This window comes from Cutaneotrichosporon cavernicola (genome assembly GCF_030864355.1).
Source record: "Cutaneotrichosporon cavernicola HIS019 DNA, chromosome: 5".
Taxonomy (NCBI): Eukaryota; Fungi; Basidiomycota; class Tremellomycetes; order Trichosporonales; family Trichosporonaceae; genus Cutaneotrichosporon; species Cutaneotrichosporon cavernicola.
In genome coordinates, this window is record NC_083397.1 from 884,067 (window position 1) to 905,106 (window position 21,040).

General features: G+C 60.7%; 9 protein-coding genes across 9 annotated transcripts; 5 read left to right on the plus strand and 4 right to left on the minus strand.

The window, feature by feature from the left end:
• Positions 1 to 40: 40 nt before the first annotated feature.
• On the plus strand, positions 41 to 992 carry CcaverHIS019_0503590 (uncharacterized protein; the record flags this gene model as incomplete). The annotated part of the gene is made up of 6 exons (XM_060601509.1): positions 41 to 71; positions 106 to 137; positions 176 to 321; positions 508 to 626; positions 661 to 876; positions 934 to 992. 6 exons carry the CDS (start codon positions 41 to 43, stop codon positions 990 to 992), a joined length of 603 nt encoding a protein of 200 aa, XP_060457996.1.
• A 409-nt stretch (positions 993 to 1,401) lies between these two features.
• CcaverHIS019_0503600 (uncharacterized protein) lies at positions 1,402 to 3,068 on the minus strand (the record flags this gene model as incomplete). The annotated part of the gene is made up of 4 exons (XM_060601510.1): positions 1,402 to 1,414; positions 1,450 to 2,878; positions 2,911 to 2,982; positions 3,014 to 3,068. The coding sequence occupies 4 exons, from the start codon at positions 3,066 to 3,068 to the stop codon at positions 1,402 to 1,404; spliced, it is 1,569 nt and encodes a 522-aa protein (XP_060457997.1).
• Positions 3,069 to 3,488: 420 nt separating this feature from the next.
• On the plus strand, positions 3,489 to 4,187 carry PSF2 (uncharacterized protein; the record flags this gene model as incomplete). The annotated part of the gene is made up of 3 exons (XM_060601512.1): positions 3,489 to 3,723; positions 3,830 to 4,056; positions 4,089 to 4,187. The coding sequence occupies 3 exons, from the start codon at positions 3,489 to 3,491 to the stop codon at positions 4,185 to 4,187; spliced, it is 561 nt and encodes a 186-aa protein (XP_060457998.1).
• A 30-nt stretch (positions 4,188 to 4,217) lies between these two features.
• On the minus strand, positions 4,218 to 6,362 carry CcaverHIS019_0503620 (uncharacterized protein; the record flags this gene model as incomplete). Its single annotated transcript, XM_060601513.1, has 3 exons — positions 4,218 to 4,375; positions 4,409 to 6,221; positions 6,276 to 6,362. The coding sequence occupies 3 exons, from the start codon at positions 6,360 to 6,362 to the stop codon at positions 4,218 to 4,220; spliced, it is 2,058 nt and encodes a 685-aa protein (XP_060457999.1).
• Positions 6,363 to 6,738: 376 nt separating this feature from the next.
• Positions 6,739 to 7,366, plus strand: CcaverHIS019_0503630 (uncharacterized protein; the record flags this gene model as incomplete). The annotated part of the gene is made up of 5 exons (XM_060601514.1): positions 6,739 to 6,784; positions 6,820 to 6,856; positions 6,915 to 6,982; positions 7,013 to 7,056; positions 7,097 to 7,366. The coding sequence occupies 5 exons, from the start codon at positions 6,739 to 6,741 to the stop codon at positions 7,364 to 7,366; spliced, it is 465 nt and encodes a 154-aa protein (XP_060458000.1).
• Positions 7,367 to 8,662: 1,296 nt separating this feature from the next.
• Positions 8,663 to 9,326, plus strand: CcaverHIS019_0503640 (uncharacterized protein; the record flags this gene model as incomplete). Its single annotated transcript, XM_060601515.1, has 2 exons — positions 8,663 to 8,945; positions 9,007 to 9,326. The coding sequence occupies 2 exons, from the start codon at positions 8,663 to 8,665 to the stop codon at positions 9,324 to 9,326; spliced, it is 603 nt and encodes a 200-aa protein (XP_060458001.1).
• Positions 9,327 to 10,182: 856 nt separating this feature from the next.
• On the plus strand, positions 10,183 to 15,060 carry GEA2 (uncharacterized protein; the record flags this gene model as incomplete). The annotated part of the gene is made up of 4 exons (XM_060601516.1): positions 10,183 to 10,429; positions 10,461 to 14,312; positions 14,348 to 14,730; positions 14,764 to 15,060. The coding sequence occupies 4 exons, from the start codon at positions 10,183 to 10,185 to the stop codon at positions 15,058 to 15,060; spliced, it is 4,779 nt and encodes a 1,592-aa protein (XP_060458002.1).
• Positions 15,061 to 15,532: 472 nt separating this feature from the next.
• Positions 15,533 to 16,084, minus strand: CcaverHIS019_0503660 (uncharacterized protein; the record flags this gene model as incomplete). The annotated part of the gene is made up of 1 exon (XM_060601517.1): positions 15,533 to 16,084. The coding sequence occupies one exon, from the start codon at positions 16,082 to 16,084 to the stop codon at positions 15,533 to 15,535; it is 552 nt and encodes a 183-aa protein (XP_060458003.1).
• Positions 16,085 to 18,017: 1,933 nt separating this feature from the next.
• On the minus strand, positions 18,018 to 21,006 carry CcaverHIS019_0503670 (uncharacterized protein; the record flags this gene model as incomplete). The annotated part of the gene is made up of 2 exons (XM_060601518.1): positions 18,018 to 20,298; positions 20,984 to 21,006. The coding sequence occupies 2 exons, from the start codon at positions 21,004 to 21,006 to the stop codon at positions 18,018 to 18,020; spliced, it is 2,304 nt and encodes a 767-aa protein (XP_060458004.1).
• Between the last annotated feature and the right edge of the window lie 34 nt (positions 21,007 to 21,040).

Sequence of the window (21,040 nt, forward strand, 5' to 3'; positions counted from 1 at the left end):
CGCTCGGTGGCCACGCATCGCAATCTAGGTCAACATCACTATGGCCACCGCGCCCCCGAAGAGTATCAAATGTGCGCCCCCTTTCTCTTCTATACTAACCCACAGGCGTCGTTGTAGGAGACGGTGCGGTCGGCAAGGTGAGCCTTCCTCGCCTAAATCGGCCTGCTAACTTCAGACCTGCCTGCTCATCAGCTACACGACTAACGCCTTCCCCGGCGAATATGTGCCGACCGTCTTTGACAACTACTCGTCCCAGGTCATTGTCGACCACCAGACCGTCCAGCTCGGTCTGTGGGACACGGCTGGTCAGGAAGACTACGAGTGAGTATTAGTCTTGAGGACTGTCATGGCTACGCGCGTTGTGCCGCTTTCGCAACTTGGCCGCGTTCCATTCCCCGGCCGCCGGACTCTGCCAGTCACAGAACCCCGGCGGCGGATGAAGGCGCGATTGACAGTTTGCACCTTCTCAACCGTCGCTGCCCCTTGATCGTCGGCACTAACAGTCAGCCGTCTCCGCCCACTCTCCTACCCGCAGACCGACGTCTTCCTTCTCTGCTTCTCGGTCGTCTCACCCGCATCCTTCGAGAACATCCGCACCAAGTGGTTCCCCGAGATCCAACATCACTGTGAGTTGTCGAGCTTGACAACAACTGACGGCAGCTCCCGGAACGCCCATCATCCTCGTCGGCACCAAGCTCGATCTGAGAGATGACCCCGCGGCTCTGGAGCGCTTGCGCGAGCGGCGGTCCCAGCCGATCCAGTACTCGCAAGGAGCAGCCATGGCCAATGACATCCGCGCAGCCCGCTACCTCGAGTGCTCTGCGCTCACACAGGTGGGGCTCAAGACGGTCTTTGACCAGGCGATCCGGACGGTCCGTGAGTTTTGCACAAAATTCGCAACAGACATGTACCGCGCACTGTTACTGACCATAGTCAACCCGAACCGTCGCAATAATACCCGCAGGAAGGGCACCGGTTGTGTCCTCATGTAACGACAAGCCTCGCTCCCATCCCTATCTATACACCAGCCGCTACCACCCCTCTGATCTAATACTCTCCATAACTTGGCTCATATCCGCGTTGAGCAACGATCCCACGCGCCAGGAGCTCGTCCTGTGGCTGGCCCCCCGGGTACCACGATATCTCATGTTTCCGTTTGTACCACCAGACGTCCTGCATCACCCCCGCCTTCGTGTTTATAGATTGGTCTGAGCGCGATGGAGCGTGCTCGCGAGTCGTTAGACGATAGACGGGATGTGACTGGCTTGTGATGACGCCGGATTCCGGGTTTGGAAGTGAACGAAAACCCCAATGCATGTACGGGACATTGTGTAAAGGCCAAGTCATGAAGGGGAGGGGCTACGGATGCAGAGATGGAGTCTATGGTAAAATAGAGAGGGCTTAGGTCGCAAACCTGCATGTCAGTTGTGTCTCTGTTGAACAACTCACACTCCCATCAACTTGAATGGGGCCAGCTTGGCGCCCTCGGTGCCGAGCATGAGGCACTCGACGTAGTGGTCACCTGGCTCGACGCCCTCGTTGATCGTAGTGAGCGTGGCTGTCGGCTGCCCAACGTTCTTGCTCATACCGTTAAGTACGGCGCGGTTGGCAAAGTCGTCGTCGACCCAGCACGCAACCCGTCCGCTGGGCGTGTTGTCGGGATGCTGGAGGTAATAGATAGCGACGTCGCCAGCGGCAGTCTTGATGGGAACGCGCATACGGCTCCCTCCAATCTCCGCCCACCAGTAACTCTTCTCCTGACCCCCCTTTTCAGCCTTGTACGTTGTCCATCCGTTCCCAAAGAAGTGGGAGGGAGGGATGGGGTTGACAATCTCGTTGGCGATGACGCAGTAGGGCTCGACTTCACGGAAGGTAAGAATGTCCGAGGGGCGATTAGCGAGACGGGCCGGTGGAACCTTCATTGCGCGAGCCTTGGCGGCAACACCACCGCCTTGGGCTTCGAGGTCATCGGCGTCGACATTGAGAAGCGGGTTGACGCCCGATGCAGGCCCAGCGCCCATGTAGGGCACGTCAAAGGCGTGGCCCATGGTCGTTGCCCATCCCGAGCAGATCTGGCTCTGGAGAAAGCTGATTAGCAGGTCTGAGAGGAGGTCGTGGCCGGCCGGACTGGCCAGTACCATGTCCGAGTAATAGCTCTGGCGCGTGCCCTCTGGATCGGTCATGTAGTCGTTGTAGACTGCGCCTTTCATTGAGATGTGAGGGACGTCGTAGAACTGCGCAACAATGTCGTGCAGCATCTCGGGGCCCGTGTATCCATTCTGGTATAGAACCTGAGGGGCAAAGTGGCCTAGGAGGATGACGGCAGGCTGTTCAGGCCGCGTGAGGATGGAGCGAACGAGTAGCTCGAAATGGTTAATCCACAGAGGGTCGTTTGGGTCGCTGGCGTCGAATTCTAGAATAACCAAATCGGCACGGTCCGGCATATGATGCTTTGAGCAGTAGGCAAAGTATGCCGAGTCGGTGAGTCGTGCCGCTCCATTATAGAGCTGGTTGTAAGGGTGTGGAAAGACTGTATTCCACCACTCGAAAAAGCGAGATGGCCAGCAACGGGGGGATACAGGATCGTCGCCAGCCCCATGACAAGCGGTAATACTGCCCCCGAGGACTGAGATTGTGACTGGCTGCCCAGTCATGGCTTTGTGGATGAGGCGCTGGATGCGTGCCCCAGTACCAGTGTGAAGGCGCGACTTGAGGAGGGGGACTTGTCCCCTCTTTTGTGCGACTAGGTCGGTGGGCCCAAAGTCGGGACAGAATGAGAATGGGGCTGGCTCGCTCGACGACGCGTTCAAATAGTCGACGGCGGTGAGCAGACCACGAGAAGTCGAGTAGTGTCCTGAAAGAGATGATGAGGTGGAGGCTAGGGTCAGAAAGCAAAGAGTGGCAACATACGGAACACGAAGCGCGAGAGGAGCATGAACCCCAGACACCCGCCGACGAGGTACCATACGCGCCGTGACAGGCCTGATGTTAGTGCTATCAATATGCAACACACCAAGTACTGGCCGGTCGATGGGGGCTGGCCGCAGGTCATCGCTCTTCTTCTCCATGTTGGAAGTTGAATCCGGGAACGGGAGCGTGTTCGCCGTCCACTGTATCTGTCTCGCGCGTTGTCTGTTGTCTAGCGTAGAGTGGTAGAGTGCTTATCGCTCCAAGTGATGTGTAGTTTGTGTTGATAGTTGTATAGTTGAGAGGAATAAGAAAAGATGTGAGCGGGAGTGTCAAGGTGATGTGGTGTATTCTCTGTTTCTAACCTGGGCCAGGTGGCCAGGTCGACGACCAACTCTATCTAGACCCTGATAAAGGATCGCCCAGAATTGAATGTCGCTGTGTAGCCCGCTGTCCAGCCCGGGACAATTCCACGTGGATGACCCTGAGTCATCATCACGCGCGTCGCGTTCCTGGAGTTGGTCTCCAGTGGTCGAAAGTCATATCTCACTTTAGATCCTTTAGATCCACTTCTCCTAACAATGGCCCTCCCAAAACACTTGCAGGCCGGACTGACACCCGACGAACTCACCTTCCTGGCTGAAGAAGAGGTGGTCCAAGTCGTCCCCCTCTTCTCCATGAGTCGCGTGCGTCTCCTCAGCGGTGTTTATGGACCATTTCGACCGCCTGCCCGCGCACAGGTTCCGCTCTGGCTCGCGCTCAGTTTGAAACGCAAGCGCAAGTGTCGGATCGTACCGCCCGTCTGGCTGGCTGTTGGTGAGTTGGTTTTGGCTCCACGTTTGTTGAGAGCTAGTACTCTCCTGACGCGGCAAATCGCCCCCACCCACACCCCCACACCCCCCCAATCCCCCGCTCACATCAGAACCCCTCAACGCACTCATCAAGGAAGAACGCGAACAGAACGAGAGCTTCGAACCCCTACCACGGCGGTTCTTCGAGGTCGCCAAAGTCCTTCTCGACGTCGCGAGCGACGACCTCACTGAACCAGGCCAAATCCGCAGCCTGCTCAAAGACCTACGCGAGATGCGGCAAGCCAAGACCCGCATCGGTCTACAGAGCGACGGCGTCATGCGCGGAAGCTATCTACAAGTGAGTCAGCACACATACTAATCTGATCCCAGGTGACCAATCTCACCCCGTTGGAACTGTGCGAACTCAAGCCATTCCTGGTCAAGGCCATGGGTATGATGCAGGGCCTCGAACGCGAGACAGACATGTAAATGTAATGTTGTACATATGTATTATAAGGTCTACATGACCACACATCTATCTCGTTCGGTGGGGCGCACGCCCGCCGCGTCTTCAATGCTCTCTCGCGCGATTTCGGCCGTGCTCTCCAGTTGCTTGGCACGCACCTCGCGCGGAAACCAATCCTTCATAAAGTTCATCAGCGTGACGTCGAGACAGGCTTGGGTTAGCACAAGCAATATGTCTAACTCACCGCGGTCGGCCAGGAGAACAGTGTTCTTGCGGCATAGCGGGCAGCTGTCGTTGCCCCGCTGCTGCATCTTGACGAGGCAGCGAACGCAGAATAAATGTCCGCATGTCAGGCGAATAGGCTTGAACGCAATCGACATGCAGATGAGGCATGCAAAGTCGTCGAGTGACGGCAGGATCGGGAGCAGCGTATCCGTCATCCGGGCGAGCAGGACATGCGGCAGAGACGTGTTGTAAAACGTCCACGTGCTGACATTGCCATCCTGGTCGACGTGCATGGCGAGTGTACTGCGAACAAACGACGCGAGCCCCGTACTCGCCGTGAGTGCCGTGCGCTTGTCGTGTTTCTTGAGAATCTTGCGCGCGGCGTTAATGTTGGCCAGCTGGAACCGCTTGAGATCAAGTAGCCGGACGTTGAGCTTGAGAAAGTCTTCCCATGCCTTGCGCGTCCTCTTGCCCCGAATCGTGCGTCGGTCGCCGAGGCCGCGACGCACAACCTCGGCTGCAAAGGCGTGCAAACGGCGCTCGGCTTCTTCTATCGTCCGCTCGCCGCGTGTCCGTTCGCTAGAGCTTTCAAATATCTCGGCCTCGACCCAGAGTGCAAAAATGTCACGCCACGCATACAGGTCCTTCTGGCTCGGCGTCACGCTCTTGTACTTGTACTTTGCCACTGCTCCCGGTCCGGAATTCAGCGGTGTTGGAAGGACAGTCACCGTGTCGCCTGGCGTGATACTGTCGCTGATGGACTTGCAGAGCGCCTCGACGTCGGCGTGGAACTGTTCCTGTTGCGCTGCGTGGAACCGCGAGAGACTCGTAAGTGCAGCTGTGAGGACGTTGAAGAACGCCATGTCCGACTGCAGGGGGATGATGAACTCGCGTGGCTCGGGCGACGTCCCGAACCCGACGGCGTTTGGAGGAGACGAGCTGAGGGCCGAGTCGCCGATATCCGCTACGGCCGGTGAAGGCGCGTCGCTGAACGGAGGCAATGTCGGCGTGGCGTCCAGGTCAATTTGGAGATTGGCTCGCCGCTGAGGTGCCGCCGCCTCGCCAATGTTCAGCTCGACCATACCGTGCCCAGCCTGGGTGGTGCTGGCGAGAGCCCAGATTGGCGACATGGCCGTACGCATCTTGAGCAGCGCCGGTGAAAGTGGCATTTCCGGTTCATGTGGGATCTCGAGGATATCGCTCCCCGTGTCCGTCTCTTCAGTCGGGTCTGTGTCGCTATGATGTGTGGAACTCGATAGCTCGCTCGTTGATCTGCTGTTCAGAGGTGACTCGGTCGGAAGTGACTCGGGGAAGACGCTTAACCGGATCTGAGGGACGGGACTGCTCTCGTCTCCCGTAAACAGGTATTGCGCCGTCACGCCTTCGGCCTTGACAACACGTCCAACGCCCGACGGACTCTCCATGCGCGAAGATGACATGGACATGGGCATGGGCGACGACGACGACGATCGCCCCCGCCCACCCCGCATCATGAGATCCGCGACACTGATTGGGGCCGGGCTGGTACCGAAGCTCCCGGGCCCTTCGCTGTCCGAGAGCACGCGTACCCGGAAGCGGGTTGGCACTGGCGTCTCCTCGTCGTCGCTGTCGAACACTGGGTCGAGCTGAACCTCCTTAGGACTCGAGGGCCCATCGGGGTCGAACTCGAACTCGAATAGCTCAGCCTCAGCCTCAGAAGTTGGGTCCGACGCCGCTGTGCTACTCCTTGAAGGACCTGGGCCCGAGTCCGTCACGAGGAGTTGCCGCAGAACTGCGGGGGACAGACCCATGCCTTCAAGCTCAGCCTGTACATTCTTGATGAGCTTCTTGAGCTGCGGTCAGTGCTGTGCGGGGAATAAAGAATAGCGGGGCGCCACTCCACTCACCTTGCGGTACTCGATCGCACTCGTCTTCCAGTCATCGGGGAAATCGGAAGCGTCGAGGATGTGTTGAAACTCCTTGGCGTACTTCATAGTGGTGAGGGGTTAGGATAGAGAGATGGAGTAATGTATCGATGCAGGGATGTGCGTATAGGTTATGGCCGGCAGCGCATTGTTGGTTTTCGCCAGTGTGAGGGCAAAGAGTGACAAAGAGATGTTGGAGATGAGATGGGAGTTGAGATGAGAGTTGATGAAGATGAATGGGGACAATCAAAGATGGGCCGGAACTGTCGCGTGAGCACGTGCGCTTGTATATCCAGGTAATCCAGGCCCCATGCTGCCCTCTCAGGGACAAGCTGCGATACCGTGGGGACCCCAGCATCCCGAGTCACCCGTGGGACATCTACCTTCCTTCACCCAGGCCTTTGGATTCTAGGCTGCAGCCATCACCATTTGGCCACCCAACAACATGGACCCCCAGCAGCTACACGACCTCATCGTGCTTGCGTTCAAGAGTGAGAAAACGCCCGAGTCAAGTACCTGACAGTAGCGCGGGACCGCGCGTACGCGCCCTACTCCAAGTTCCGGTGCGTGACGACGATGTGACAAACAACACACCTCGTGACTGGGCGGGACTGATACCAGAGTCGGCGCAGCTCTCCTCACAGATATAGGTCCCGTGGGGGGATGTAATGTCGAGAACGCGAGCTATGGTGAGGTTTGATCGTTCACGCTCACAGCAGGCGGGGGTATATGTGCCGAGCGGACGGCCGTGACCAAGCTGGTGGTGAGTTGTTCATTCAATTTGAGAGTCGGCCTGACACTAGTCCGAGGGCGGCAGGCGCATCCTCGCCGTCGTGGTCGTCTCTGACGTGCCCGCGCCCACCACGAGTCCATGCGGTATTTGCCGACAGGTACTGCGCGAGTTCTGCGCCCTCGATGTGCCGGTATACATTGTCAGTTCCGCATTCGAGGGCAAGGCGGTGGGAAGTATTACTGCTGGCGAGCCGTGGCCAAGTATGGATAAGGAGATGGGCGTGCGGATGACACTTGGAGAGCTGCTGCCCCTCAGCTTTGGGCCGGAGAGTCTCATGTGATGTACGGTGTGTCGCGCTTGTGGGGGGCGGTTCTCTCAAAGTATGTGTTGCTCGCGACTTTGGAGTTTGCGGTGGGGTAATTGAAACAGTAAAGCTGGGGACATGGGCTCATTGTCACTCGGCTAATGTCGACAACGCTGTCGGCTTGTCTACCAAGTCGGGGTGACCAATCCCACAACTCAAGGCACCAAGCTACCACACGTCCGTTAATAATATTGCCAGATACATTACTGTGTTACTGCTAGCATCAATGACAGCGAGTGGTACAGTTCTAGACGTGAGGCTACCCAAGTTCATTGCTGCATGGCAGAGGGCAATACTTGTAGAACTTGAATCACAGTAGCGCCGGTGGTTATCCAATACATGTCACATTTACACTTGGGAGTTTGGACTCGTTCAGTTCTAGTGCGAGATAATGCCAGAGTCTGCCAGACCTCGTACCCATCCCGACTTGAGTAACTACGCGCCACAGCGTCGACTCGTTCCTCGTAACTCTTGCGACAACCGACCTGCTATCTCTGGGCGGCGATAGTTTGTGGTTCACTAAACAAGCTCAAACTTGACCCAGTGATCCACTGAGGCCCATGGTTCAACATTGGTTCCAGCTTTCCATGTTGACCGTCGTGCTGTTCACGTCAAGGATGGCAACCAACAACTTGGGGCCGGCTGGGGCGGGGAGGGATGTCTCAGGAGTTCATCTCGTGCCCACTATATTTTAAATGAGTCGACCAAGTAACGAAACATGACTTTTTGTTTGGGCGAGGCACAGAGGCGCGCAGGAGCATTCAATTTCTCTGCTCAGGTGCCTAGATCCCCACTCCTTCTCGGAAGGACGAAAATGGAAAGTGGAGCGTCCGACGCGTCGCGTGCCGGTCGGATGTGGCACCTGATGCAACAGGGGCAAGCGGAGCAGGCGGTTGCCGTTCTTGCCGCCCCGCCATATATAGGTAACGCATCCACAGGACTACAATTAACGATACCCAGAGGCCGGCCAGAGGCGGGCCGCAGAATCATCCAAAGGGGCTATTCGAGGTACTGGGAGACGACCAGGGGTGTGGTCGTCGTCGTCTGAACATCACCGATCTGGAATGTTAAGCTTACGTTGTCGAGATTGGGTGCAAACAGTGTGTGGCATGTGTGGCCAAGGTGTGGCCGAGGGATATATTATGACTACGATATGGGCAGCGGCTCTTATCCGTACTTCAAGCTTGGTGCTCTGTAATACACACTCTTTCGCCACACGCTCCTTCGCCTTCCTCATCTCTTCCCTTGTTGTAGTTGACCCAAACCTTTGCAATGTTCGCCGCCCCTCTCCTCTTCGCACTCGCCGCCAGCGCTCGCGAGGGCCCTGCTCGTCTCCCCCGCGCAGACCCGGCGCTCGTCGACGCCGGCTTCACCCTCAAAAACAGGGAGTGGTGTATCGCCCCGTCCGGGGCTCAGGCTGGCGACGGTGTGGTGGCCGAGAACTGCACCCAGTCGGCAAAGTTCCCAGGGTGGAACCTCAGCGGCGGGCGGATCGACTCCCCACACCATCTGCGTGTGGCGAACACGACTCTGTGTCTCTCTGCAGGGACCAACTGTGAGTGGCCTCAATCATGCGCTCTTTTCACTCCCAGCCGCCCTCCCTCCGCTAACCCCAGGGTCTCAGTGGGATGACAACCTCGCCGTCACCCTCGAAGAGTGCATGTATGCGACCGCCAACGAGACGTGGCGCAACACCCAGGTCTGGCGCAAGGACGTCCAAGGTGCGCCTGGTGCTTACCGCCTCATGGACCAGGATTCGATGAGCCCTCACGACTACTTCCCTACCAAGTGGTGCATGGACGTCCGTGACGGGTGGGAGCCCAACGACATCAATTCGTGGGACCTCCAGATCTTTAAGTGCGCGAGCAATTCCAACACCAACCCCAACCCGAACCAGGTCTTCACCGACAACTGGGAGCATGTGCCACGGGCGTGAGTGGCACACCTCGAGGCTCGCTCGAGACTTCCACGGACAGTTTTTGGATCATGTAGTGCAATATATAACCGGGTGCTGCGCCCACGTAGTTTCAATACCAGTACAGTAATTACCAATACGTCAGCAGAGGGTGAGCTGGTCAGTAGAGTAATGGGTATCAGTGGCCTGCTTGGCCTGCTGTGCCACGCCACACCTCCTTTGATCACAGCACCCCCCGCGTCCCAACCCCCCCTCCGACCTCCCCCTAGTCTGCGGGTGCACGGCAAACAGGAGTGTGGAGGTGGAGGTAGGCAGAGCTCTAGCCGGCACAAGGTTGCTTGCTGGATGCAGGCGTGGCTGATCGACAAGTGATGTGGAGGTGAACCACGTAGGATGCCAGCGCATCAGTGTCGTCAGCTGGGCAGTCGGACCCATCATAAGCCCCAGGAATCTCACGTTCGGGGAAATCCCCACCCGCCTAGCCTCGACCATGTCCCTTTTCGACTTTGGGGTTGGTGGATATGTTGTGGTTGTGCGACCTCGCTCGCCAACACCTATCCTTGCCCCCGACACTTCATGGGTAATGATATCTGAGGGGGGCGAAGAAGAAGATTGGGTTAGAGTCCCAACCGTCCCCCAGCTGGATCCAAATTGCTTCCGTTCCTCCACCGTGTCATCAAGCGTGGCATCACCTCGGCTCGGTATTCATCAACTCGATCTTGTCAACTCGGATACACCACAACCAGGCGCGACATCACCTCGTCAACGCGTCTTAAACCCCCGCTCTCCTAACCGACCTTTCACTATCGAAACGGGGCTACGGCCCCAGCCCCACCCCGCTCCTTTCCACCACCCCCACCTTCCTCCCGCGTTCGCCATGAGCCACATCGACCTCTCCCCAGTCAGCCTGCTTCTGCAGGAGGTGCAGACCGTAACGTCGGCCATGCGGCGTAACATGCGCTGGTCGTCGTCCGCTCCCACATCAACATATGCGTCCTCGGGTCTGCCATCGCAGCTGTCGCGCAACAGACGTGCTGGCACGCCCGTTGGCAGGCGGCGCGACGACGAGGGCGACCTCATGGGCAACTTTGTGGCGCTCCGCCGCTCACTCACCGGCGTCTCTGGTGAGATTGGCCATAACATCGCTAACAGAAGACGTGGTAGTGCTTGACCCGCTCGCGATCCTCGAGCCGTTCCTCGCCATCGTCCGCTCGCCCCTCACCTCGGGCCCCATCACTTCCCTCGCTCTCGTTAGCCTCCACCACTTCGTCCTGAACGTCCTACCCCTCTACCTGCCGCCTGAACTGCCTCCGGCACTTGGCGATGCGTCGCCCCTCCAGCTCGCCCTCGTGCACGTGACACAGACACTCGCCGCGTGCCGATTCCCATCCTCCTCGCCGCAACAGGACGAGCTCGTCCTCCTCCGCCTCCTCCGCGTCATCGAGAGCATGACTGTCCCCGTGCTCCCCGAGAAGGAGGGGAATGTGCCCCAGAGCCTGATTGACCACATCGGCGACGAGGGTGTGTGCGAGCTCCTCGAGGTGGGGCTTGGCATGCTCGCACGCGGCCGCCTCAGTGACGGCCTGCGCGCCACCGCTCAGTTGTGCGTGCAAGCCATCACGCGCGCGTGCTTCCTGCGTCTGCGGACGCTGAGCCCAGAGGACGTAGAGCGAGCGCTCCGCAATCGCGCCAGCGCCGTCAAGGACAGCGTCACCGTGCCCAACACAGCCGCGCCCCGGTGGTCAGCCGAACGCAGAAGTGCGGAGCGTGAGAAGGAGGAGCGCAGAAGCGTGGAGAAGGAGAAGGAGAGGGAGAAGGAGAGGGAGAGGGAGAGGGAAAGGGAGAGAGAGAAGGCGGAGCGCCGCAGTGCCGAACGGCAGGAGAAGGAACAAGAGGAAGAGGAGGAGGCCGAGGGCAAGACGACTCCCCGCTCATCGCTGGACACGGCGCGCAAGGCCAGCAAAGAGTCGCAGCGGGAAGACGGTCCCCCGCAGTTCGCGCCATACGGCCTGCCGACGATGCTCGAGCTCCTCCGCGTCCTCATCGCCTTGCTCAACCCCAGCGACAAGGCGCATACGGACACGATGCGTCTGTCTGCGCTCGCGGTGCTCAACTCGGCCCTCGAAGTCGGTGGGTCAGGTATTGGGCAATGGCCAGAGCTCCGCGAGGGTGTACGCGACGAGGGGTGTCGTTACCTCTTCCAGCTCACACGTTCCGACCAGGCCGTGATTCTGCAGTCGTCGCTGCGAACCACCTCGTCCCTCTTTACCACCCTCCTTCCCCACCTCAAACTCCAGCTCGAGCTCTTCCTCTCCTATCTAGTCGACCGGCTCACGCCGCCGGCCCCAACGCCACTCCCACCGCACCTCCGGGATCTGTCACGGCCACCCTCGCCCAGCCCTTACGGCAGCGAGACCGCGTCCGATACCTCCGGGCCCGAGACGACGCCGACCTCGACACCCAAGCCGTACGCGCTCCTCCCGCCCATGTCGTCCGAGAGCAAGGAGTTGTGGCTTGAGACGCTCACTCAGATCGCCACGCGCCCGAGCTTCATGGTCGACTGCTGGGTCAACTTTGACTGCTCGACCGACTCGGAGGACATCTTCGAGCGCCTAATGGTCTTCCTCACCCGCGGAGTGTATCCCTCGGGGCCCGGGCCTCGCGTCGACGGCTCGACTATGTTCGAAGGGTTAGACAGCTCCCAGATGCTCTGCCTCGAGATCCTGCTCTCGTATGTCGACTCGATGGCGAACCGCCTGGAACAGGGCGAGGACGAGTGGCCTGCCGATGCACCCTCCGTCGATGAGCTCAAGACGAACAAGAGCCGCAAGGCCGTCCTCATCGCTGGCACGGCGCAGTTCAACGTCAAGCCAAAGGTCGGCATCCAGCAGCTCCTCGACTCGGGTATCATCCTGCCAGACGACGGACCTGGGACGGACCACGAGCGCAAGTTGCGCGGTATCGCCCGCTTCCTGCGCAACACGTCTCGGTTGGACAAAAAGCTCGTCGGCGAGTATATCTCCCACCCTGATCGCCTGGATCTTCTCAAGGCATTCATTGGGCTGTTTGACTTTACGGGCAAGTCGATCGCTGACGCGTTGCGTGAGCTGCTCGAGACTTTCCGTCTACCGGGTGAGGCGCAGCCCATCTCGCGCATTACCGAGACATTCTCGGAGCACTTCTTCTCCCACCAGCCGCCTGAGATTGCGACTCAGGACGCCGCCTACGTCCTCGCGTACTCGGTCATTATGCTCAACACCGACCAGCACAACCCGCAGAACCGCAAGCGCATGACTGTCGAAGACTACCGACGCAACCTGCGTGGCATCAACGACGGCAAGGACTTCGACGCCGAGTACCTGGCAGGCATTCACGAGACGATTAGGAAAAACGAGATCATCCTGCCGGAGGAGCATGTCGGGCAGCCTGGCTTTGACTACGCATGGAAGTCGCTCATGCAGCGCACGCGGATCGCAGGCGCCACCATCTCATGCAACACCGCCAGGTTTGATGAGGCGATGTTCCGCCTGACATGGCAGCAGCTCATCGGTGCCATCGCGTACGCGTTCACCATGAACGCCGGCGACGAGCACGTCATCCAGCACGCCATCACCGGGTTCCGGCAGTGCGCGACACTCGCTGGCCACTTCAGAATGCCAGAAGTGTTTGACCGCATCGTGCAGTCCCTGGCGCCAGCGACCGGGCTTCTAGACGAGACCGAGGAAGGTTACCAGATGGGCAACTACCCGACGGCTGAGCGCGACAGTCTCTCCATCACGGTGTCGCCGCTCGCGATTCGCTTTGGCCAGAGTTACCGCTCACAGCTCGCGAGCGTGGTACTGTTCACCATCGCTAACGGCAACGGCAATGCGGTACGGGCAGGCTGGGGCCAGATCTTCGAGATGTTCCAGACCCTGTTCTTGCACTCGCTTCTGCCAGCGCCTATGCTGCAGATGGAGGACTTCTTGGCAGGTACGACCACCATCCCCCTCAAACTCGCGACTCCGGCAGTGGTGCCCGACCGCAGGCCCGAGGGCGGCGGCTTGCTCTCCACCCTTTCTTCGTATCTCCTCTCGCCATACGGCGCGGCGGCCGACGCAATCCCCAGCGAGGTGTCGGACGAGGACATCGAAAACGCGCTTGTCGCTGTCGACTCGCTTGCGTCGTGCAAACTCGAGGAACTGTACGCTGAGATCCTGTCCCTGGACGTCGACGCGCTCATCCCGGCGGTCCGCGCAATCCGGTCACTCGCCGAGGCGCGCACAACCCACCGCCTCGAACCACGCGAGAGCCCAGACGGCCCACAGCGGTTCGAGGGACAGTTGCCGTACGATCCCGCGTGCGTTTTCCTGCTCGAGATGATGGTGTCGCTCGCCGCCCGCGGCAAGGACCACATCGCCGAGACGTGGCCCATTATCTTCGAATACATCTCAGCTCTCCTCAACAGCGCGCAGTCGTACTCGGTTCTTCTGATTGAGCGCGCCGTGGTCGGCCTGCTCCGGCTCTGCTTGATCGTGTCCGAACAGCCAGCGCTTCGGGACCAGTTATACTTGGCTCTTGATGTGCTCCGCTCGCTCCCCTCCAGCGTCCTCAACGCCGTCAGTGAGCAGCTCATGGCTGGTGTCGCCAAGATCCTCGAGAAGGACTCTGGCGTCGTCAAGAGCCAGACCGAGTGGGGTCTCATAATCGCCCTTTTCCGTGCGACTGTCGCCCATCCCGAGGCGTCCAAGGTCACGTTGGCGATTGTGCAGAAGATGGCGACGGGAGGCGAGCCCGGCCTCTCGCTCGACAACTTTGCGGGCGTCGTCGCGCTCCTCGACGAGTTCGCCACTGCCGCGGGTGCGGCTGCGGCTGGCCGTCTCCAGACCAACCGTCGAGGCACCAACCCTGTGGCCACGACGCTTGGCCCGACGGTCGAGCGCGGCCTGACCGCCCTCGACAGCCTGTACGAGCTGCGCAACCAGATCCCGGCGCTTATCGCAAAGAGCGGCAAGCCGCCACGCGATGGTGAGCTATCGTGTTCGTATCTCCACTGACAACAGCCTTTGCCGTGTTCTGGCTCCCGCCGCTGCTGGTCATCTCGAAGCAGTGCGTCAACGGCTACCGCGAGATCCGCCACCGCGCCATCTCGTACCTGCAGCGCCTTCTGCTCTCGCCACAGTTAATGAGCGCGGATGGAACCACGCTCCCGATCATCTTCGACCGTGTTCTCTTCCCCGTGCTCGACGAGCTCCTCAAGCCCGCGCTGTACGAGCGCGACCACGCTGGTGCCGTCGAGATGCGCCTCCGCGCCGCCACCCTCCTCGTCAAGGTGTTCTTGCAGTACGTCGTGGGGCTCACTGAGCCCTGCGACGCTGTCGGCGTCCAGTTCGTGCGCGTGCTTGACAAGCTCGAGCGCTTCATGCAGGGCGACCGCGACATGCTGGTATGAATATTTCCCAAGTCCCACTAACACCAGAACGAGGTCTCAGAGTCGCTCAAGAACCTCGCACTCGTCATGTACTCGTCGCAGCTGCTCATCCCCCCACCTCCGGTCGGGCAGGCTGACACGCGCACGCGCGAGCAACAGGAGTTATGGGCGGCCAGCGCGCCGCGCATCGAGCGCATGATCCCGGGTTTCCTTGACGATGCGCTCGCGCCCGTGCCAGAGCCGCCGCGCTCGCCGTCCAAGCCCACAGTGCCACCTGCGCCTGATGTCGGGTCGCCTGCGCCGCTGTCGACGGTTGGGGAGGAGGGTGCTCAGGAAGAGCAGTAGATTGTAGACATATGCACAATGACTACCTTGTTTTTCTTGGGATGTTGTCCGGGCGTGCCAGTGTCACGTGATGTGTACACATACATCAACTTGCTCCAGGCCAGCGAATGCCGACATGTACATGGCGCGCGAAACAGCGTGGCGCTGCCGGAACTCGAGGTTTTTCAGCACTGTGGCGAGTACGAGTACGTCACGCAGAGACCTCGAACAACTGTCAATTAAACCTGTCATATGGTCAAGGTAATGTTTGCTCCTCTTATAATAATTGTATTTACTTCTTCCGGTTTCGAGCGGATTTAGGATGTTGGGACCAAGGAGTCCAGTATATTGTTTAGAAGTATCTGGGCTTCTCATAGGAAAGAGATGATTTCCATGAGTTAACGTTCGCGAGTCATAAGGAATACAGTACGTTGCAAACGCAAATATTATTACATTGTCCTGCCAAATTCTGATGCGCTAGATTGGGCAATACCTACCAGCCGGGCTTGCCACAGTTCTTACCCTTGCACCCGCCGTGACCACCACCGTGGCCGCCGTCGCCACCACCGCCACCTCCGCAGTTTCCACTCTCGCAGCCGCCGCCACCACCACAGTTTCCACCCTCGCAGCCGCCGCCGCCGCCACCACAGTTTCCACTCTCGCAGCCGCCGCCGCCGCCGCCACCACAGTTCCCACCAGAGCAGCCACCGCCGCCGCCACCGCAAGAGCCCCAGCCGCCAGAGCCCCAGCAGCCGCCGCCGGGGGGATTGAGGCCACCGTGGCCGAACTTCCAGCCCTTGAGCTTGAGGAGCTTCCAGGTGAGGAGGAAGCGCGCCTCGAGTTCGCGTTTGCCGTGGTACTCGCCCTCGTGGAAGCCGGTCGAGTCAAAGTAGCCGCCCGGGCCAACGACGACGTCGCCGACGATGCGGAAAACGCCCTTCAAGTCGGCGGGCACGTCGTCGCCAGACACAGCATGGCCACGGCCGGGCGAGGGCGCGGCCATGGCGAGTGCCAGGAAGGGGAGAATGAGGGCGCTGATCTTCATGTTGTGTGTAGTACGCTCGAAGAGTGGGTGGAGAGTTCACTTGATGGAGTGGTTCACGCTTAGAGTGGGTATGGAGCGTTCCCTTGATGGATAGAGAGCTCGGCGAGCGAGCAGCCTCCTTTTATGCTCCTCAAGGAGACATACATTTGGCAATCAACAACCGCAGGAGAAAACGGAGCGGTTCCCGGGGCCTGTGGGGTCCACCTGACAACCATTGTCGATACGAGCAGCCTTGCTTGTTGTCAGTAACAGTCCGTGCTGGGCACTGCGGCCGCGAGTGATGCAGCTGCCAACTGAGCAGTAAGTGGCCAATGATCCGAAACAGGTAACAGTCCAGCCTCCTCCCAAACAATACACGCTCCTTGTTGTAAGCACTCTTCCGCGGCAGGAATGGTTGTCTTGGAGACGTTGAAGCCGCATCGGATCGCCAGCATGGTGGGCAGCCTGTATGGAGCTGGCTGGGTACTGCAGACAGGTGGCTTGATACCATGACGTGCGAGTTGCGGATGAGCCCTAAACTGCAATGTATTTTGTGTCCGCAGGGGGAATAGAGTACGTGTTCATTGGGTTTGCCGCAATCTGTCGTCAGCTCGCGGGTCGGATGAAAGGCTGACATCAAACATTGTACAGTAAACCCGGAACGGTCCCAGGGTTTCGGGTACGATAATGTTTCATAACCACGGGAGTGGGTTGACCCCACATACAGGTAAAACCCAGTTGGGCGGAAAAAGGTATCAAGTTGAAGATCGTGTGACGTGCCGCATTCCAAGATGGAACTGGAGCCGGGGGTTAGGTAGCTCGTATGTACGTATCGGTTGACCCAGTAGCTATGGGTGACGGGAATGAGTGCCTCATTGCCCCGTTCCGCCGGGTACCTAGAGTCTCCTCCGGAGGTTGACCTCGTTTGGAACGATGATTCTTCGCCAAGACCGCGGGCGGGTTGAGTGGTCAGGTCATGTGTTGTGGGGCGGGGGGGAGTCGGGGCGTGGAGGTTAGAGATCCCCGAATGGAGCACGGCCGTGTCTGGAAGTCAACCCTCCAAGCAACTCGGCGTTGTGTCACGTGACGTCGCAGGGCCCAATCGCGGCTGACTCCAACGGAATGGTTGGCCTATTAACTACGCTCGATCACTCCATATCCCAACCCAACCACCTTCTCTACACAAACGACATGTCTGACAGAATCAGACAATCCAGCCCTCCAGAATGGCTGGACCGCAGGCTCCCAGTCGCACCGGAACGGAACGTGTACTCACCTGTGTAGGTCGACTAACACTGACCGGGTCGAAGAGAGTTGAAGAATTGAAGAGCCAAGCCAAATGAGGTTGCCTCTGGTTTTAGGTTAGCACGTTCAGCACCTGGGCATTCGCACCTCCCATGTTCACACAACTGGGGCAAGGCACAACTGGACCAAGAACGGATGCTGAGTATGTTGCGCCTCTCTGCGGAAAGGAAGGGTGTGGGATTGTGGTAAGACTGAATCGCACTTGTTTACTCACCATGATGACTATGATGTGCACTCATCATGAAGAGGTGTCTAGCAAAGACAGTGTCCTCTCTCGAGCTCACACTCGCTCGCGTGCCACATCCTCTCGCTACCTTGTGTTCGCTCCTTTCCTTCTACGTTATCAGCCCTCCCGCTTCGTCTTCCTCGTTTGTACTCACTTATTTTTCGCTTCGCTGCAACGCCCAACCACTCTTGTCGACTTCTACCCACTATGCTCGAAGTGTCAAACCCAACGCCGAGGACACACTCACCCAGCTCCGCGGTCGCCCACAGCCAGTGCTATTCCGGCGTCAGCAAGATCTACCACGTGCGATGCGCGGTCAGCAATGGTGGTTTCCACTAACAACCGTTTGCGAACACAAGACTACATTTCTTCTCAATTGTCCTTTTCAATCTTTGACTACATACGGGGGCTGGCCATGGCTTATCAATTGCCGCCGCACTTGCCGTGCCCGCAGCCACCACCACCACCGCCGCAGTGACCGCCGTGGCAGCCGCCGCCGCCGCCGCCGCCGTCGCCACCTCCGTCGCCGGGGTTGCCTGGGGTGCCAGGAGTGCCGGGTTGGCCTGGGGTGCCGGGCTGGCCTGGGTTGCCACCGCCTCCGTCGCCGCCGCCACCACCGTCGCCGGGGTTGCCTGGGTTGCCTGGGGTGCCGGGGGCGTGGCCACCGCCGCCGCCGTCGCCGCCACCGCCTCCACCTCCGTCGCCGCCGCCACCTCCGTTGCCACCACCACCTCCGTCGCCGCCGCCACCTCCGTTGCCACCACCACCACCGTCGCCACCGCCACCGCCACCTCCGTTGCCACCACCACCACCGTCGCCGCCGTTGCCACCGTCACCTCCGGAGCCTCCCGGGCCACCGTTGCCAGGATTGCCGCCGTGGCCAGGGTTGCCACCGTTGCCGCCGTCACTGCCGTTGCCGCCGTCGCCTCCCGGGCCACCGTTGCCAGGGTTGCCGCCGTTGCCACCGTTGCCGCCATCGCCGCCACCACCACCGTCGCCTCCGGAGCCGGGGTTGCCTGGGTTGCCGGGTTGGCCTGGGGTGCCGGGTTGGCCTGGGGAGCCGGGCTGGCCTGGGTTGCCACCGCCACCGTCGCCGCCATCGCCTCCATCGCCACCACCACCACCGTCACCTCCGGAGCCGGGGTTGCCTGGGTTGCCGGGGGCGTGGCCACCGCCGCCGCCGTCGCCGCCACCGCCTCCATCGCCACCACCACCACCGTCACCTCCGGAGCCGGGGTTGCCTGGGTTGCCGGGGGTGCCGGGTTGGCCTGGGGTGCCGGGCTGGCCTGGGTTGCCACCGCCACCGTCGCCGCCATCGCCTCCGGAGCCACCACCACCGCCGTCGCCTCCGGAGCCGGGGTTGCCTGGGTTGCCGGGGGTGCCGGGCTGGCCTGGGTTGCCACCGCCGCCGTCGCCGCCATCACCTCCGGAGCCACCACCACCACCGTCGCCTCCGGAGCCTGGGTTGCCTGGGTTGCCGGGGGTGCCGGGCTGGCCTGGGTTGCCACCGCCACCGTTGCCGCCATCGCCTCCGGAGCCACCACCACCGCCGTCACCTCCGGAGCCAGGGTTGCCTGGGTTGCCGGGGGTGCCGGGTTGGCCTGGGGTGCCGGGCTGGCCTGGGTTGCCACCGCCGCCGTCGCCGCCATCACCTCCGGAGCCACCACCACCACCGTCGCCTCCGGAGCCTGGGTTGCCTGGGTTGCCGGGGGTGCCGGGTTGGCCTGGGGTGCCGGGCTGGCCTGGGTTGCCACCGCCACCGTCGCCGCCATCGCCTCCGGAGCCACCACCACCGCCGTCGCCTCCGGAGCCGGGGTTGCCTGGGTTGCCGGGGGTGCCGGGCTGGCCTGGGTTGCCACCGCCGCCGTCGCCGCCATCACCTCCGGAGCCACCACCACCACCGTCGCCTCCGGAGCCTGGGTTGCCTGGGTTGCCGGGGGTGCCGGGCTGGCCTGGGTTGCCACCGCCACCGTTGCCGCCATCACCTCCGTCGCCACCACCACCACCACCGTCACCTCCGGAGCCGGGGTTGCCGGGGGTGCCGGGTTGGCCTGGGGTGCCGGGCTGGCCTGGGTTGCCACCGCCGCCGCCGTCGCCACCATCACCTCCGGAGCCTCCCGGGCCACCGTTGCCAGGGTTGCCACCGTTGCCAGGGTTGCCAGGGTTGCCGCCATTGCCGCCGTTGCCGCCGTTGCCGCCGTCGCCTCCCGGGCCACCGTTGCCAGGGTTGCCACCGTCACCGCCGTCACCGCCGTTGCCGCCGTCGCCTCCCGGGCCCCCGTTGCCAGGGTCGCCACCGTTGCCGCCGTTGCCGCCGTTGCCGCCGTCACCTCCAGAGCCTCCCGGGCCACCGTTGCCACCGTCGCCGCCGTTGCCGCCGTCACCGCCGTCACCTCCAGAGCCTCCCGGGCCTCCGTTGCCACCGTCGCCACCATCACCGCCGTCACCTCCGGAGCCTCCCGGCCCACCGGAGCCTGGGTTGCCCGGGTTGCCGCCTCCGCCATCGCCACCGCCACCACCCCCTCCTCCTCCTCCTCCTCCGCCGCCGCCGCCAGGACCGCCGGGGCAATTGTTACCCACGCAGCCACCGTCGCCACCGCCGCCACCGCCGCATTTGCCCCAGCCTTGGACGCCCCAGCAGCCTGGAATCAACTTGCAACCTTCCCAGATGCTTCCCAGGTGCCATGGCAACACATCGCACAACCTAGTGATGGCAGCGGCGGGGCGTGTGTTTGGGACAAACGCCAAGTAGGTGGGCTCGTCTCTGAACCTCGCAACACTTCCGCACCACCCTCGGGAATGCACTATGGGACGAGATGTGGATCATCGCCGAGGCATGGCCAACGGTGGGCTGTGACTTGTGGCTATGAGGTAAGTGCCTCCGGCTGGCGGGAGGAGGTTACTTGGCAACGTCCAAAACAAATGGTACGACTGACATGATGCTCGCGACGCATGCATAGGGGCGTGAAGACCGGAATGTTGGGTGTCGGAGTCGAAACGACTCTGATCCCGACGCCATACGAGGTGCCTCTCCCGATGTAAGACCCGGGGTAACGAGTGGCTTGAAGGACTTGGTGTCTGGGCAATTAGTTTAGGGTTGAACGGGTGTTGTCGTGAGACATGCTTCAAGTGCCGGAACACGGTGGGAGTGGCTCTGGTCGACTTGGGTTTCATGTGGGTTTCATACCGCAGATCGGATCGGATTCCAGCAAGCTCGCGGCACCGGTGACGGAAGACGTGCCTCGTTCCAAGCCTTCCCGCTTGGCCGGCTGTCTCGATGGTGGCATGATCAACAGACACATAACACGGGCATGCAACCCAAACAATAGCGCGACCACATGTCGGATGTCAAGTGCAAGTGCCTCGTCGTGTTCTGGCTGATTACTTACTCGATAATCTGAGCGACGGCCATGTTGACAGAAATCAATATAACGTGCCTTGTCGCG